The sequence below is a fragment of the Barbus barbus genome (assembly GCF_936440315.1).
Source record: "Barbus barbus genome assembly, chromosome: 42".
In the NCBI taxonomy this organism is placed as follows: domain Eukaryota; kingdom Metazoa; phylum Chordata; class Actinopteri; order Cypriniformes; family Cyprinidae; genus Barbus; species Barbus barbus.
The window spans coordinates 17,806,687-17,824,750 of NC_136720.1; the positions used below are offsets into that span (position 1 = coordinate 17,806,687).

General features: G+C 37.7%; 1 protein-coding gene across 1 annotated transcript in view; it reads left to right on the forward strand.

Annotated features, from left to right (window-relative positions):
• LOC306861861 (glutamate receptor-interacting protein 1-like) overlaps positions 1–18,064 on the forward strand; it is a gene marked incomplete at its 5' end in the record, with an annotated part of 98,109 nt that overhangs the window by 21,676 nt on the left and 58,369 nt on the right. Inside the window, 7 exons of the mRNA XM_079404338.1 lie at positions 355–490; positions 1,808–1,953; positions 2,858–2,941; positions 3,587–3,662; positions 6,311–6,456; positions 16,019–16,166; positions 16,738–16,907. Coding sequence (XP_079260464.1) covers positions 355–490; positions 1,808–1,953; positions 2,858–2,941; positions 3,587–3,662; positions 6,311–6,456; positions 16,019–16,166; positions 16,738–16,907 — 906 coding nt within the window. The remainder of the gene's footprint in view (positions 1–354; positions 491–1,807; positions 1,954–2,857; positions 2,942–3,586; positions 3,663–6,310; positions 6,457–16,018; positions 16,167–16,737; positions 16,908–18,064) is intronic.

Here is an 18,064-nt window from a genome sequence, read left to right on the forward strand (position 1 = left end):
TCATGCATTTTTATTCATCTACTCACTTTTATTTATTGTGTACAACCACATATACATACATAAATATATATACATACACATTTATAAATTCAATATATATAGAGAATACACTCTTGAGTGTATAACTAATTACCAGCTAGGGTAGAACAACAGAGAGAGAGAGAGAGAGAGAGAGATAAAGAGTGTGTGAGAGAGGGCCAGTCTGGGACGCCTGATCACAGTCATTTATAGGAGAGTGGGGTATGGCAGCGGCTGGCCTCCTCTGCTCCTGTAACCCTCTCATCTCCTGTCTCTGCTCTTCCTCTCCCACCTCCCCCAATGACCTTCCTCCTCATCCCTCCCTGTGCTTCACAGACGAGTTTAAGGGCACCAGCACTGTGGAGCTGATCAAGAAGGAAGGCACTACCCTGGGCCTGACAGTATCCGGAGGCATCGACAAAGACGGCAAGCCCCGCGTCTCCAACCTGCGCCAGGGTGGCATCGCTGCGAGGTCAGTATTAGCGAGGCTGATTTTGCAAAACACTGCTGCACTTTGAAAACATTGCTGTGTTTTCATGATGTCACATCTCTGATTCGAAACCTGGGAAACACATTTGGAAACAGTAATTGGTGCTGTTTGCTAAGGCTGTTATTGACATGAATGACTTACATTGAAAGAGGTATTCGAGTCATATCTAGAGAACATAATATCATAAAATAGCAACCACATAACACAGTGTAAAAACATTTAAAATGCCCTGCATACTGCAGCAGTCACTCATATTAACTTAACATTAGCATCATTGTGGCTAGTTTTGTACAGCTAGCCAGCACCAATCAAATATTGTTTAGAAAATGTAAGAATTGACTTTGTTCAGTTTTGTAGATGCTAGTGTTGCAAAAATTCACCTTCGAGGCTTTGTGTTGTTAGCTTTTTGTTATCTTTTTTATGTTTATGCTAATGATTTTTGATTAGACAGCATCAATAGACAGGCCCAGAGAGATCAATGTGTGCTGCAGCACTGTCTAGAAGTATGTTGTGTGTGTGTGCACATTGTTTTTTTTCTGTACACACTGTCTCTGTGTGTGTGTGCGTGTGAATAAGGTAGACCGAATCTTTTAATCAATACTGCATAAGCCAGAACTCTTCTTCCATTTCCCTATTGGCTGTCAGGCATGGCAGACGGCCTACTATTCGCTAGCGTATCAGCCCTCCCCAAAAACACACCCACAATCCTCAGAAAATGGATCCATAATCATATCCCAGAACAAACACTGCACATGTCGTATAGTGAAGCGCACACGTTTAATGCCCTCTTCTTCAATCACAGATTCTTTTCTTCTTTAAATCCATTGTTTGACTTTAAACGGTTCACTGCGTATCAACTCTTATATCTTATTACCACAGAGACGCTTGGCCTTATAATTTTACTCGAGCTGAAATAAACTGCCTAACATCACACTCGTTCTTTCAGAAACTGTTGACAGACAGGCTGCCTTGTAAAACGCGAGAGCTTTCAACTGAGTGCGTGTGTGTCAGAGAGAGAGCGAGATGGAGACTGGAGCAGCCTTTATTGATGCTTCCTTAGAACAAAGTGTTCCCTTCATGGGCTCAGATCAGCTATCAAATCGCCTCCGAGCTTGACCTGACTCCATCTCCGCCTTATGTTCTGCCTGTCTTTATTTCTTCTCTTTCTTTGTTCGCTCCTTTCTCTCCTCCTGCCTGTTTACTGTGTTCTTTCATCCTTCTTTCAGTTATGCAATTTCCTCCTCTCATATTTTCTCCAGCAAATGTATAGACTCTTTTTCTTGGTCTGTTTCTTTGCAGGAGTGACCAGTTGAACGTAGGGGACTATATAAAGTCTGTGAATGGAATCAATTTAACAAAGTTTCGTCATGACGAGATTATTAGTCTGCTGAAGAATGTGGGGGAGAGGGTCGTCCTGGAGGTCGAGTACGAGCTACCGCCTGTCTGTGAGTGAGATTAGAAATTACTGTATTACTTATAATAACACAGCTGGAATACTTGACTCTGATTGGTCCGTCACAAGTAAATGTTGTATAATAAACTGTATGCTAAACAAACACAGCTGAATGTTATCCTAGGAAACTGATTTCCTACATACAGAATCGTTTCCTAAACCGAATATATATTTCACATGTAATTTATATTAATGCTCAATATAATATATTTTTATTCATATTTTTATTTGAATAATTGTTCATATGTATTTGTGTGTACATAAAATTGTATAAATGCATAAAATACAATTCATGTGTATAAACTGTATGTGTACAAACTGTTTTTACTATTTGATAAGAGAATTTGATCACAATTCCAAAATTGTAAATATGTATAATATATAAAGAAATATTATAACATTTATAATTGTGTTTATGTACATGTGGGTTTATATGTATTTATTTATACACATTTACACATTTATTTATTTATACGTTTAAGTAAATAATAGCATTTTTAAACATACATACAGTACACACACATATTTTACATTAAGTTTTGATTGCTTCTATTGTACTCATTTGCAAGTCAATTTGGATAAAAGTGTCTGCTAAATGAATAATTTTAAATATACAATTGAATAATATCATGTATAGAATTTTTTTTTATTCTAAATTAAGTCCTTAATCTTCTAAAATGTAAACTTATTTGAAACAAACAAGTGTCAATGATATGACAAAATCCTAATCTGAAAAAACAAAATAGCAATAAAATGAGACGTTTTTATAACCGCAATCTTAAACTGAGTTTCCTCATTCTCAGTGACGTAAATGGCCATTTAGTTTGTTCATTTATGTGTTCTGGTCTTGCATTGAGATCTTGGCAGATCTTTGAACTATTCGTTTCCTTACTCAGCTGTACAGGGCTCAGGGGTCATGTTCAAAAACGTGGAGGTGACGTTGCACAAAGAAGGCAATACATTCGGTTTCGTCATCAGAGGTGAGTGCCTCTGTAGCCTTCACATCCCAGTTCAAATGTCTTTGAGCTCACCTCATCAACACACTTTCATTCACATCTACATCAAACAAAAAAAGACCATATTTCTCTGAAGATTTCTTTCACTACCCTTGAGCCTGGTGAAAAGAGATGAAGCAGCTTTCAGTCGTGCCGCTAACGCTCAATTTCCAAATAGTTACCAAGCAGCATTTTAGACTTCATTAAAAGAAAGAGACCATTTTTCAGATCCATCTAGAGTAGGAAGTCTTTTGAAGAGAGAGAGGAAAAATGGTTTCCCGTCAAGGTCTTGGTTAGCTTTGCTCCTTTTCTTAAATCTGTCTCAAAGAGGAATTTTGAGGTCTTTCTTTTCATCTTTGAGACTCCATTTGTGAATTCAAAGGTATGCAATTTTATAGCGAGCAGAGCCTTTAAATATGTATAATCTGGTGCTTTTGTTGAGAATGATATGGAAATTTCAGTGAGGTGAGCAAATGGCTCTTGGGCTGTGCCACTAAGCTAGTAGGCTAAGTGTACAGTAGGTTAAACTGTATAATGTTGAGTAAATATCCTGGAGTGTAAATGCAAGGTTTCATTATATGGCTACATTTGTTAAATGTGTCAAAACAAGTTGTTTTTTCCATGATGTAGGAGGTGCCCATGAAGACAGAAACAAATCTCGCCCAGTTACCATAACAACAATCAGACCCGGCGGTCCGGCTGACAGGTAAATTGGTCCTGAACTGGATTCATCAGCACTGACAATTAAAGCTCTTTTACAAAACATAAAGGGCATCCTAAATGAAATGGAGTGAGAAGTGACTAAATAGAGACTCACTATAGATTTCAATGGAGTATGGTGTTATCATTTTGCTTAGCTAATGTCACGGTACTCTAATAAGCATGAAAATACATATAGCACTCACAATAATTCTTAAAAAAATCTTAAAACCTTATTTAATGCCTAAGCTGTTTTGCTCATCTTAGATGGTGTAAGCTAGTTTAAAATGGATTTATCTGGTGTAAACTGTTCTCCAAGCTGGTTTAGCTGGCCGGCTAAGCTTAAACAGCTGAAAAGAGGCCTAAATTCCTTAAACTTCCACAAATAGACCATTTTGACCATCTAAGCCTGATTTAATGTTTTTCAGGGTGAACTATAAATATGCAAGTATATCAGTAATCTTTATTCTGCCTTTATCTTCTCCCAGGATTATAGGATTTCTGTCCCTAAGGATACAGATTTATAAATTGGCCAAAAAAAGCTATTGGGAGGGTTAGCATAATTAATTTTCTTATTTTATGGATAGGCATTAAGAATGCAGCTGTGATTTGTCTGTCGGCAGTTTACTGGGTTTTGGAAACGTGTTTAAAAATGAGTCACTAGTAGCAATTACGATGCTTGTTTTTATTGTTATTTTTCAATTACTGACTTTATTTTTGCATGTTGCATTAAATGGTGAAATGCTTATTTTTAACCCATGTGCGTGGGTTGGGCTTTTATCTTTACTGGTATAGCATAGTTGAACTGTAGTCATTTTTGTGAAATGGCAAGAAATTGCTTGATGAAAATAGTGTTTCCCAGTCGGAGTTCCTTTCGGAACTGGAATAGATTGCCCCCGCAACTTCAGCACTTGCTTGAGAATTGCAAATGGACCGGCGTTATATTTCACTCGCTCTGGCGCTTGAACTGTTCTGTTATTACCGTCATTACACGCCAACCCGTCTCTCCCTTTCCCCACAACCCTTATCAATATTCACTTTGCATACTGGTAATTTAATTTCTTACCGAGAGAGTATTCCCATTTCGTTTGTTCAGTGGCATGGCTCCTGTTTTTCTGGGTAAATATTGTGTTCTGTTCCTCTGCAATTTGGTATTGACTGGCCTCTGACATCTTGCAGTCACAGAGAATGGCCCCCTTGAAAAATAAAAACAGCAAATTTCATTTCGCTTGAGTCATAAATCAAGCCTCTAACCAAAACTCACCTCTTGTGGTGCACCGTTATTCCGGGGTTAAAATGTTTTTTGAAACTGTCCTCACACAAAGCTCAGTAGTCTGACATAGCCAGACTTAAATAGAAAGATTCACAAACCGACTAATCAGTTTACCTTTGTGTTTACATGCTATTGTTTTTAACGCAAATAAATTGTGCCACAGTAATTACAGCCTCCACTAATATTGGAAAAAACTCATAATACTCTAATAATGAAATAATAATACAGATTATTTCACAGACTTGCACAACCATTTAAAAGTTTAGGGTGGGTATGATTTTTATACTATAAAAGTCTCTCATGTTCACAAAAGCTGCAATTATTTTATTAAAAGTACAGCAAATATTGTAAAATATGACAATTTTAAATAACTGTTTTAAATATTTTAAAATGTTATTTATTCCTGTGATGCAAAGCTGAATTTACTCCCATCTTCAGTGTCACATGATCCTTCAGAAATCATTCTAATATACCGATTTGGTGCTCAGGAAACATTTCTTATTATGAATGTTGAAAATAAGTTATGCTGCTTATAACTGTGATACGTTGAATGTTAAGTTCAAAAGAACAGAATTTATTTCTTAATCTTTTGTAAAGTCTTTATTGTCTTTTGATCACTTTAATGCAATCCTGCTGAATAAAAGTTTTACATTTTTGTATAATAGTATTTAGATATCGTATATCATCTTACTGACCTCAAACTTTAAACCATTAACATTCTGCTGATGGATATCGAATTTGCTTGCTAGTAAACTATCTTAAATAAAACTGACTAAAGAATTGATACTACTACCTAGGAAAACCTAAGAAAGTCCAGTTATTAATTCTTCCTGAAAAGCAATCATTGTTGCAGCAGTATCTCATAAACACACCTTTGTTTCCAGGGAGACTGATTAAAAAAAGCAGAGAAGTCAGCCAATCAGATTGGCACTAGATAGATCAGCTAGAATATGCCAGTTTTGTGTGCTGTGTGCATCAGACAGTTCAAGAATGTTGAGTACCAGACGCTGTAATAGAGATGGTCAAATTTTCCCCGTATTCTTGAGTACATCGAAAAAGTACATGAGTTTATTTTTATACCTATTGAGCTTCAGTACGGTTCCTGGCTTTAACAGTTTAGTAATTACTGTGGTTTCGGGAAGGTCTCTGGTGTGTTGAACACAGATGTAACCTGCCTGCCATGATAACAGATGGAATGTGTGGAATAGCAAAGCCTGTAACCTTTCCGGCATTTTAAAAGCTTATTGTTACGAGCAAACAAACAGAGGACACACAATACAAATGCTATTTTGTCTCTGGGTGCCTCTCTTGTGTACCGCATATTTCTTCTGAAATTCGGATAGGCCATTTCAGTCTTCATTGTATTTTGTTTTCTCTCTCAGGGAAGGTACCATCAAACCTGGCGACAGGCTGCTCAGTATTGATGGAATTCGTCTGCATGGAGCGTCTCTCGCAGAGGCCATGAGCATCCTCAAACAATGCGGCCAGGAAGCCACTCTTCTCATAGAGTATGATGTGTCAGTCATGGGTAAGGACACACCCAATTCACTCCGCCCCCAGATAATTCACATTTATTTTTATCCCAAAAAAATTCTATTTAATTTCATGAGGAAAATACAGATGGGATTTATCATAAAGGAGATAGCAATATTATTTATCCAAAATTCTGTCGTGAAACTCTAGATCAGGGGTGTCAAACTCAGGGGCCGGAGCCCTGCAGAGTTCAGATGCAACCCTAATTAAACACACCTGATCCAGCTAATTGTGTCATTTAGGCTTAGTTGAAAACTACATGGTTTGTGTGTTGGAGTAGGGTTGGAACTAAACTCTGCAGGGCTGCGGCCCTCCAGGAACTGAGTTTGACACCCCTGCTCTAGATGGTGCAGTCCAAACTCAATCTGACATAATGACATTATTATTCACATAGTGCAGCTGATTGGTTCTTTTCGTATTAGCAGCCAATGAGTTTGCTGCTCAACATTCAAATACTCTGCTAGTGCTTGCAGAAACCCTTCACCTTCCCCAGCTCCACCTGTATAGATCTACTATGGGGTAATTTCAAGTATATTATATATGGGGGCTATTTCATATGTTATATGTGCAGCAGCAGTATGTCTTACATGCTCACAGCTAGGGTTGGGTATCGTTTGGGCTTTTATGGATATCTGTGCCAAATCGAACGGTACCGATGGCTTATATTACCAAATAATAATTGGATTGGCCATTAGCACTAAATGCATGATGTCGTTTTCATTCATACTGGACACCAGAGGGCGCCCTCGCACAGAAAATCCACATATCTAGTCACAGAAGTAGCGGAACTCATGAAGCTCCAGGTATATGGACAAAGGCATTTCTATCGCTGTAACTGAGTAAACAGAAGATATAAATGTTTTCAATGTTAAAATAAATACAATAAACACTTGACTACGACAATGAATAATTTATCTGTGTTATTCAAGCCATCTCTGGTATTTTCAAAATAATTAAGTATATTTATAATCCATTGCTAATCGATGTATTAGTAGCCTATGGAGTAGTAGTAGCTTAGCTAGTTAATGGAAGGCTACCTGCTGCCATCAGAGCAAGTGTAATTACTGCATTCACGCGCTCCTCGGATGCTCTCATTTCCCAAATTGTGCTTTTTACTCGGAATGTGAAAACAGCACATTCGCATTACTACAAAGATGTGTTGGACTTGTATTATTAGAGCTTTCTGAATTGGGTTTGCTTGCATTTTCTCAGTTGGGAAATTATTTTTCACGTGTGGTGCCGGTGATGATGATGCTTATGTCCGTTTGGGGAAACAAAGGACAAATATTTAAATTGATCGCTCAGGCATGGCACTGAAATGAGGCACCAAAATCTGCATTCTGATTCGGTTCTAGTACATACGGGATACATAGGTACCAGTGCCATATTAGTACCGGGTTTCAGTACCCAACTCTACTGACAGTGGCAATTTTTATTTTCAGTTTTTATTGTAATATTTCAGTATTAATAGATTTACAAATGAAATAGCAGAAGAGAGATTAGGAAAATTAAAAATACATATTTTTTATTTTGTTATGTGTGGTGGTGGTGGTATTATAAAAAAAAATGAATTGATGTTGCTAAAAGTGTTAATTAAATTTCTATTTACTCACTTATTATGAGAGTTTGCAAAAAAATTTAAAACCCAAACTAATTAAAAATGATCTCTAAAATGTTTTTGTTCCTTTTCATTTTATTTAGATTTTGTTTGTAGTGTAGTACACATTTGTAGTTTGTTTTATCTTAATTTTTTTGCAAACTCTGATTTTAATTTCAATTTTAGTTACAGTTATGTTACTGTTTTGTTCCCTTCAAGGACTTTTAATAGTTTTCCTTAATGGCCGTAACTTTGTCAAGAAAGTGCCCTTCGTGGTTTGTTGAAGACCAGTTGTTCTGTTGTGTTTTTGAACATCTGTTGAGGTCTAATCATTCCAGCTGGAAGACCATTACAGTAATTGTAAACACATATCGACTGAAAACAGCAATTACAGAATGTAGCATTTTAGCAATTTTGAAAAAGATCACAATTATTTTATGTTATCCAGCTCTTGAATGTCGATATGTTTTTGTAGCATTTGTAAATGTCAGAGAAAACACGCTGTGGATAATGACAGTGTGTCAACGAGCTGAATGAGGTGCACAAAAACAAGAAAGAGGTTGACAGCCAGTGAGCTGAACCGAAATGAAAAGGAAATTCTCTGATATTTGAAGTGGCCCATGGCTGTAACTCATCTTTCCGATGTCTTTGTTGGGCTCTGACCCGGAAGTGATAGATTCTCTTTCTGCTGTGCCCAGTGGAAAGTCACATCCTGCTTCAATGCACCGATATGCCCTTCTATTTGAACAGCACTGTCTGAACATCATAAAACGCTCACTACCCCCACAGGGCCTGTTCGACTGTGTTTTTGGTCAGTGCACTTTCCTTCTGAGTTTAAGTCTTGCTGTGTAACTTAAAGATTATTCTGTTCTGGATTTCTGTCTGAAATAAAGCTCCCCACCTAAAATAATTTATATCCTCTTTCTACCCTCTCTCCTCACCTCACACTTTTTCTTTCTGTTTTTTTCAACTCTCATGCTCGGTGCAGTGTGTGTTCATTGGTGTGGAAGACTGAAAAGTGTGACTCATTTTTGAGAATGAGCTCTTTTGAACGGTTTATTTCAATGAACCGTTTAAAAAAAAAATATTCAGCATACACCATTGTGTCCTGATACATTATCAGGTAGTGTTCTTAGTATCAGCTTGTTTGTTAACGAACTTGTTGCGAATCAGATATTTTGAAAAAAGCTGATTCTCTGTTCAATAAATCAGTCAGTTGTTGATTCGTAATCCGCTCGGAATAATTCAGTCCGATTTATGAGTGAATTGTTCAGATTGTTTTGTAAACCGGTTCTGATGATTCACTAAAAAAGGCCAACTCAAAAGAATGATTAATTTTATTTCAAAATTTTAGGAAAAAAAAAAACAATTGATGAAACAGCTTTCTGTTTTTACGTGGCAAATACGTATGAGCAACCTGAATCCATTCCAAAATCCCCAAAGAAAAAAAAAATCTTTCACCCTGATGTTCATGAAGTTCACAGTTGCATTGATTCCTTTTGAAATATCTCAAAAATCATTGAACAGTGGTAAATGGGATCGCTCCCTTTCTGTAAAATATATATTCTATGATTGCTTTCAGTATACATCCAATAAAATATTAATATATGCACAATTATAGTCAGAAAGATACCAGCTTTATTTACGAGTCCATGACAGACGTCACTGACTTTGGCTCTCAGCGATCGGCTGCTGGACAGCTTTTTTCATATCTCATTTGCATAATATTGAGCATTATCTCATCTATTTGATACCGCTTGCTCTGCTCCACAATTTTCCATCGAGAAGGAACTAAAAATGGCTGCTCAGCTCTGCACCAGTGGACACATACAGTTACGAGGTTTGATTAAAACTAATCGCCAGAGACCAAGCATGCATTGTGCATTCATCACAATTTACAACAACCCTTCCTCCCATCGCCACACACTCCTCCAGCCCTCCATGGCAACATGAACGCTCCTCATGAACCCCTCGATCAAGCCCTCATCAGTGCGATGCATTTAACGGTGGCACGTTAATCACCAAGCCTCTGTCACCCGGATGGCACCCATGTGATTTGAACAATTTCCCCACCCCTGGTTTTATTAATGGATAGTCCGTTCCTTGTGGTTTAGCTGGTGTCAGGTGGGTCTGCGAGGCTTGGCAGGAAGGTGAAGGTGGAAATCGGGGGCTGTAAAAAGGGGTTTAATCATAATCAGCTGTCATGGCGGCTCAATGAGATCACTTGGATTCCATTTAGCATGTTTAGCTATCTCACAGTTCCACAAGAGATGTGCTGGTTGGTCATTTTGTCTACTCAGACAATCAGCCGATCAGTTTCCTGTTCAGCGGTTCTGTTGGTCTTAAAAAGTCTTAATTTGCCTTTCCACAAATTAAGCCCTAAAAGGTATTAAATCAGAGCAGAACGTCTAAAATTGGTAAAGAAATGTTATTAAATGCTGCATGCACAACAATATATATGTATATGTATTATGTATGTATAAGTATGTATTTTTGTTTTGTTTTCCAATACAAATATCTAAACATCCTTAAATTTACTTGAGATGCAAATTGAACATGAGCTCTTGTTATCTGAGAAATTGAACAAGTGTTTATGCTAAAAACAAGAACATATACCTGTCAGTAGGGTGAAGACTTTTGCCCTTTGAATTTAGTTGATTTTTGTGAAAAGCAAGTCTTTAGACATTTACACAGGAAAACAAGACAAAAATACTGAAAAAAATACTTTTTTGCTGTGTGATCAGAAGGTACAGTAAATGTTATTTCCATAGTTTACAATTTGAGAGCATAGCTATTCAAGCCTTATTTTTCATAAAATTAATTAAAAAGTATAACTATAAAAGTAAAACTATTAAATATAGATAAAGTTTATACAGTCATGGCCAAAAATATCGGCATCCTTGGTAAATATGATCAAAGAAGGCTGTGAAAATTAATCATTGCATTAATCCTTTTGATCTTTTATTTAAAAACTTCACAAAATTCTAACCTTTCATTGCATGATAAGAATTTAAAATGGGGGAGGGGATATCATAATGAAATAAATGTTTTTCTCAAATACAAATTGGACACAATTATTGGCACCCCTACACATTCTTATGAGTAAAATATCTCTGAAGTATATTCCCATTCATATTCACAATTTTGAGCACTCCAGGGTGATTATGAACATGAAATTATCCAGCCATGGCTTCCTGTTTCACAGAAATATAAATAGGAGGGAAACAAAGCCCAAATTCCCTTAATCATCCATCACAATGAGAAAAACCAAAGAATATATTTCTGATGTGCAGCAAAAGATAATTGAGCTTCGCAAATTATTGAAGTGGCTTTAAGAAAGAGCAGTGAAAATCCAGTGGCAGGCTGTGCATTTTACACCTAGGCCTTCAATGGCATCCTACATGAATTAATCAACCTCTTAATACCATCATAATGATGCCACAACTATTGAAATCATAAATATTACACAGAAATGCAGTATAACAGTGCATTGCATCACAGACAGGTATCTTATGTAGCGAGAATGTATGCTATTACTAAAGCTAGAAACCCAATTAAGACAATTCAACTAGTTGCCGCAGCGGTCTGCCAGCGTGCTGCGGGAGGAAATGGAAGTGTGTGATTGTTTTTTGCGGCCATTTAGTACTTTAGTATTTAGACTTACAGAAGACGAATATTTTTCAGAATGCACTGAAAATATACAATAACGCACTGTACACAGCATATACGGTAAGAAACCTGAGAAACTGTGAAAATACTGTGAAAACAAAAATTTTACAGTGATGCTGTTTGCTAGCTTTGACTAGTACGCTCTCTGACCATCCAATCAAAGAACGAGAAATGCTGACGTTATCGTAAGCCTGCTAGATGGCCCTAGTGCTGCCAACTCAAAATCTGATTGGTTAAAGCAACGATTTCATTGTTATTGATTTTAAGCTACAGACGCCTGCACTGTTGATTCTGAAGGCCTTAGGCAGATTTCTTTGTCCCTGGCAACACAATTGCTGAAATATGATTGGATAAAAGCTCTAATATAAACATACACTACTGGAAGCAGCGCAACCGAGAGAAAAGCTATGAAATGAAAAGAATAGACTATTGGAAATAATTTAATACACATTCATGGAAAAAATATATTAAAACTAAGGCAGTGATTCTGATAGTGTTTAGGCCAGAAAAGAAGGCTTTGCTGGCCCTCACGGCCCACCACTGGAAAATTCCCATTTCCACCATCAAGGCAATAGTTAAGAATTTCTAGTCAACATAATGTTACTGCCTGGAAGAGGACGTGTGTCTATATCGTCCTAATGCAAGGTGAGGAGGAGAGTTTGAGTGGCTAAAGACTCTCCAAGGACCACAGCTGTAGAATTGCAGAAAATAGTTGAGTCTCGGGGTCAGAAAACCTTTAAAAAAAAATGGTCAAACAGCACCTACATCACCACCAGGGCCGGTGCCACGGGGGGGTGTCGCCCCTTCACTCGGACTATCCCGCCCCTTCACTCAAGATGAGTGTGAAAATAGATTTTATTTATGAAATATAATGGTTTATTTTTTAAAAACACAATTGCCAAATGAATAGGCTTTCTAGCATTAATATGATGCTACTATAGCAACAATTTAGAACAATCTGACACACAAACTTCCCGCAAGCAGTTCAGCTAAATGCAGGCATTATGCAGCACTGCTGACTAAGATAAAGCTATGATGAAATACATTTTTAATGTTTAATAGAGGGCTAGATTATCGCAGTTAGTTGATTATTTTGCTGTATTGTTTGTTGCTGTTCAATTTGTTAAACTTAAAATGACGCATCTGTTAAATGAGCCGCAATGAATGTTATGTCAGGGAATCGGTCGCAATGTGTTTCATTGTAAACACACAATTAAGTATTTCTGGTGGTTGTGGTGGTATCACTTCTCTGTAGACTGTATTTGTGGTAAAACTGCTGCCTTATTTCCTGGATGTCAGATTTTCTAATTTGATGCCATTTTGTTTTATTATTGGTTATTCTGCCATCTGTATTTGCTAAGTAGGCTACCTTTTAGTAGGGTCATTCACTCAGAATGCATTTTTCATTCCACTGCGTTCTTTTTCATTGTATTTCAAAGTAAATGCGCTATGGATGTCTTTGAATTTGAATGCTGTGCTCTCGTCTTTTATAGCAGATTCTCCGCGCATAAGACATCATTCTAAAACACGGCACTAAAAAAAAAAACTTCCACTGACCTGTCTCACGACCAAAACAAATGTGTGAACCCAGTATTCTAATAGTTGTAATAGTAGCGCGGGCAGGTTTGTTTACGGTCCGACAAATACGTGAATGGGCCACATATGTTTTTGTTTTTATTTTATTTTGTACTACGTCATCGCCCCCTTTCGTTACCTCAGCCGCCCCCTCATAAGTGCTGCGCTGGCGCCGGCTCTGATCACCACATGTTGTTTGTGAGGGTTTCAAGAAACCTAGCTCTCCTAGCTCATCCAAAAACAAACTCCAGCATATTCAGTTATCAGACACGACTGGAACTTCAAATGGGACTGGCTTCTATGGTCAGATGAAACAAAAAAATGAGCTTTTTAGCAGCAAACACTCAAGATGGGTTTGGTGAACACAGGGATAAAAAGTACCCCATGTGTACAATGAAATATACTGCTGTATTTTTGATGTTGTGGGCCTATATTTCTGCTGGAGATCCTGGACATCTTGTTTAGACACATAGCATCATGGATTCTATCAAATACCCACAGATAAAAAATCAACAAGTGACTGACTCTGTTAGAAATCTTACAATGGGCCATGTTTGGATCTTCCAAACACAAACCTCAAAAACAACACAAAAATGGGTCACTGAGCACAAAACCAAGCTTCTGCTATGGCCATTCCAGTCCTTTGACCTGAACCCTGTAGAAAATGAGTGAGGTGAACTGAAGAGAAGCAGCACCGTCATGGAGCTGGGAATCTAAAGGATCTGGAGAGATTCTGGATGAAGGAATGGTCTCTGATCTCTTGTCAGGTGTTCTCTAACCTCATCAGGCATTATAGGAGAAGATTTAGAGCTGTTAAACTGGCAAGTGGAGGTTTCAAAAAGTATTGAATAAAAGGGTGCCGTTAATTGGGCCCATGTATATTAGAGAAAAACATTTATTTCATAATGATATTTCCCCCCATTTAAAATTATTATTATCCAATGAAAGGTTAGATTTTTGAGAATTTTTTTAAATAAAAGATCAAAAGGATTAACAATGCAGATTAATTTTCACAGCCGCCTTTGATCATATTTACCAAGGGTGCTGATATTTTTGTCCATGACTGTATATAACTATAAAAGTAAAATAGATCTATAAAAGTATAGATCAGTTGCAGATTGTATTTTTTAACTTTGAAGCATAGGCTAATACATTACATTTACATTTAGATATTATATTGGCATATTGTGTTCCATTCAATTTATTTCTTACATTTTCTTTACTTGGTCCTAAAAAGGTTTTCCTCAGTCTTAAATTTACCTTCATAAACCTGCAGAATTCCTATGTTCAGATTATAATATTCCAAACAAAATATCACCATACTGTTAAGTCAATTTTGGCACATTTGCATGTAGTTAATGGACTCTTGCTCATTGTTGAATGCTTTAAAACAATCACAGTTCTTTGTTTCTTGAGTACTTGTTCCCATCCTGAGCTTTCACACTACTGTTTAATATTATAAACACATCACCACATGTTTGAGACTTTGAGTCCCGCTTTACAGATCCAAACAGCATCTTCTAGACTAGTGCAGGAGTTTCCCCAGTGCGTTGGCATTTTGCAATGAGAGCAAGTATGTTTACCATGAACGCAGGGAGGAAGTTGACACACCTGACAGCCGACAGCTGTACACCCGCTCTAACTAAAGACAGGCTGCTCATTCTGTCCGCTCCACACAAAACAGCAGGAGCTATTTCTCTTTGTAATGGGCGTCAAGTGAAATCGGCACATGTTGTGAACGTGCTGGAAGAGTGGACGTGTGACACGTGTTTACGTGTGGTGTTTCCTCCGTGCTCTGAAGACGTATGGTGTAATCAGGTCTTTTAGTGTGGTCCATTACTAAGCTGAGATGTTGAATTACCTCCATTAGACTTTAACAGGTCTAACCGCAGCCGCTCACCCTCATTCACAGTAATGAGGTGTGTGTACGTGTGTGTGTGTGTGTGTGGGTGTATAACCGTCATCCGTAATTTTTTTTTCTTCCAGGTGTTCGGGCACTTAAGCCACACTTACAAATGTATATAATTTCATACATTGCATTGGAAGCAGAATATCAAATTAAGTTGTTAGCTTAGTGGTGTAAATGTGATTCTGTATGAAGGCAATAAGTTCAAGTTCACACATAGCAGACAAACCACAGGTGTATTCACACTCACCTAAATATGCCATCAAAAAAAGCTTTTCAAGAATAGTCATAATATTATGAGAGTAAAATTGTGAAATAGAAATATTTTCAGAGCAAAAATCACAATATTTATAATGCTGTGTAATACTATTTTGAGAAAATTAATGCTCTAAGTCTTGTGCTCTAAATTAGCAGTTATTTTTAAAGCGTAATAAATGTTATAATAGATAGCTCTTAATTATAATGTAATGTTGAATGGCTATAGTCAATGGATAAATATTAGGAGGGATTTTTTTATATGGAAATCAGTATTGGTATCAGTGATACCGGCCTTCAGTCATTAAAGAAAAAAAGATGCAATTAGTTATTAGCTCATATTCATCATGAATAATTTCAGACCACAGTTACAGTTTCCTCTGTGCAGCTTTTTGATTTAGGCTTTATCCAATTTCTGGAGTGTACACCTAACCTAAGCTTTCAGATTTGCATTAATATACCAAAAAGGCAAGCTCTGCCACAGGTTATGAGCCACTTTGTACCCCTATAATGTCATTTTCTGAATATAATCACTGTCTTTTTCCTCCTTTATAGATTCTGTAGCCACAGCTTCAGGCCCGCTGCTGGTGGAGGTGGCCAAGTCCATGGGCTCCAGTTTAGGTCTGGCTCTCTCTACCTCCATGTACTGCAATAAGCAGGTCATCATCATCGACAAGGTCAAACCAGCCAGCATCGCCGATAGGTAATTACAGCCGCAATCATTTCCCACATGCATAGGAAGGCGACCGTTTTGGTTCCTTATGAAAGAAGCGTCATTGCTCATCATGTTTCCATTGTTCTGTGAGCCAGATCAATGCATCGAGAGGAGAGAAATGTGCACTGCAGGAACCTGATGCCTGCTTGTGAAATTTTCAAAGTTTGAAATGCATAAAGCTTAGCAACTAATTATAGAAATTCAATAACTCATCTAGCCTTCACGCCGGCAGAAAGGCCTGGAACAATAATAAGGGTGGCGGAGTGCTGAGCAAGTGAAAACCTTTCCATCAGAACAGATTAGAGTTTGCTCTTGGGAGAAACATTGGGTGGGAATTATAAATACATCTTAAACCCCTTTCCCATCAACAGGGTGCCAGTTCAGATGCCCAATTTGGAACCATTATGTGCATTTCTGCTGCTGCTGCAAAAAAGTATTTTTATGAAAAATTTGCTTAAAATTGTAATATAATATATTTCCCTAAATAAAATAAAAGTACTTTGATTCAGTGGATGTTTAGAGCTGGAAAAATGGGAATCTGATCTCATTGCTTTTGCAGGTGTGGTGCACTGCATGCAGGTGATCACATCCTCTCGGTGGATGGCACAAGTATGGAGTATTGCACACTGGCCGAGGCCACCCAGCTGCTAGCTAGCGCTTCTGAACACGTTAAAATGGAGATCCTGCCCCACCACCAGACAAGACTGGCCCTCAAAGGACCTGAACATGGTAAGAAACCCACACACTCACTCATCAAAAACACATCAAATCCATTGATTTTAATGGGGATAGTGTTTTATAAGCATACAGGAGAGGCAATTCACTGTATCCTTGCTTGATTTCAAACTGATTTGGCTCTTTTTACACCCTTAAAACACTCCATTAGGGCTTTCTCTAGCGCGTAAAACCACTAAAGTGATGCAGATTGGAAAACGAAGTGGATAAGTGCATATTTATTTAGAGAACAGTTTTACTCACTCAGCATTTTATTTTTGGTCACATGTATTAATGAGAGCTGTTCTCGGAAAGGTTTTATGTTGTGCATCTTAGATTGCCGTACCTCAGAGACCATCCCCTTAACGAGTTAATCGATTTATTGAAAGTGATGGCATATGCATAATTGATGCCTACCATAATTCCTGCGTGTCTTTGATATCAACCCTGTAGTTCCTAGTTACAGTAGGTTGTCTGAATGCAGTGTTTGACATCTCAGTGCAAGGCCAGGTGTGACGGTTATCTTAACGATATTTAAGCATCTTTCCTGAAGAGATATCTGTAATGCAGACAGGGCCGTGTGTGGATAGTGCATCTTGCTTGTGTCTCAGGTTGTCAGGGATTATGTGGTGTTCAAACGCTCGTTCTTATCACCTGACAGGTTTTTATTTGGCTGTGCTCCACCAAATGCTGTTTGACATCAGAAGTTTCGAGCAACGATGCTTCTCACAGAGAATGCGTTCTTATGACATCCAATGTGTGCCCTGTCACGTCTTATCAGGAGCAGGAAGCTAACGTTCAAACGCAGAGACAAAGGTTTAAACGCTGCTGTGCTTCCTGATAGGACTAGATTTATAGCACAAAAATGTGGAAGGCCACACTAGAGCACAGCCAGGCAAGAATGACCAGAAAAAAAAGAAAAAAAAAATCACTCTTTTTTGATGCCCAAAAACCTAAACAGTCTCAATTTTCTAGCCATTGTGATTTTATATGTGAGCATATTTCCGCCCTCAGCCAGTTGCGCGCTGTCCTCCATTTTCTCAACGCTTGAGCAGCTATACAACAATCTCTTGTAAGCAATGTGGATGTTTTATCGTTGGATGTAAAAATGAACACTGTAAGAGTCTTCATTTTCTCATGACACTAGAGGACGTAGTGGATTAGCTTTGTTT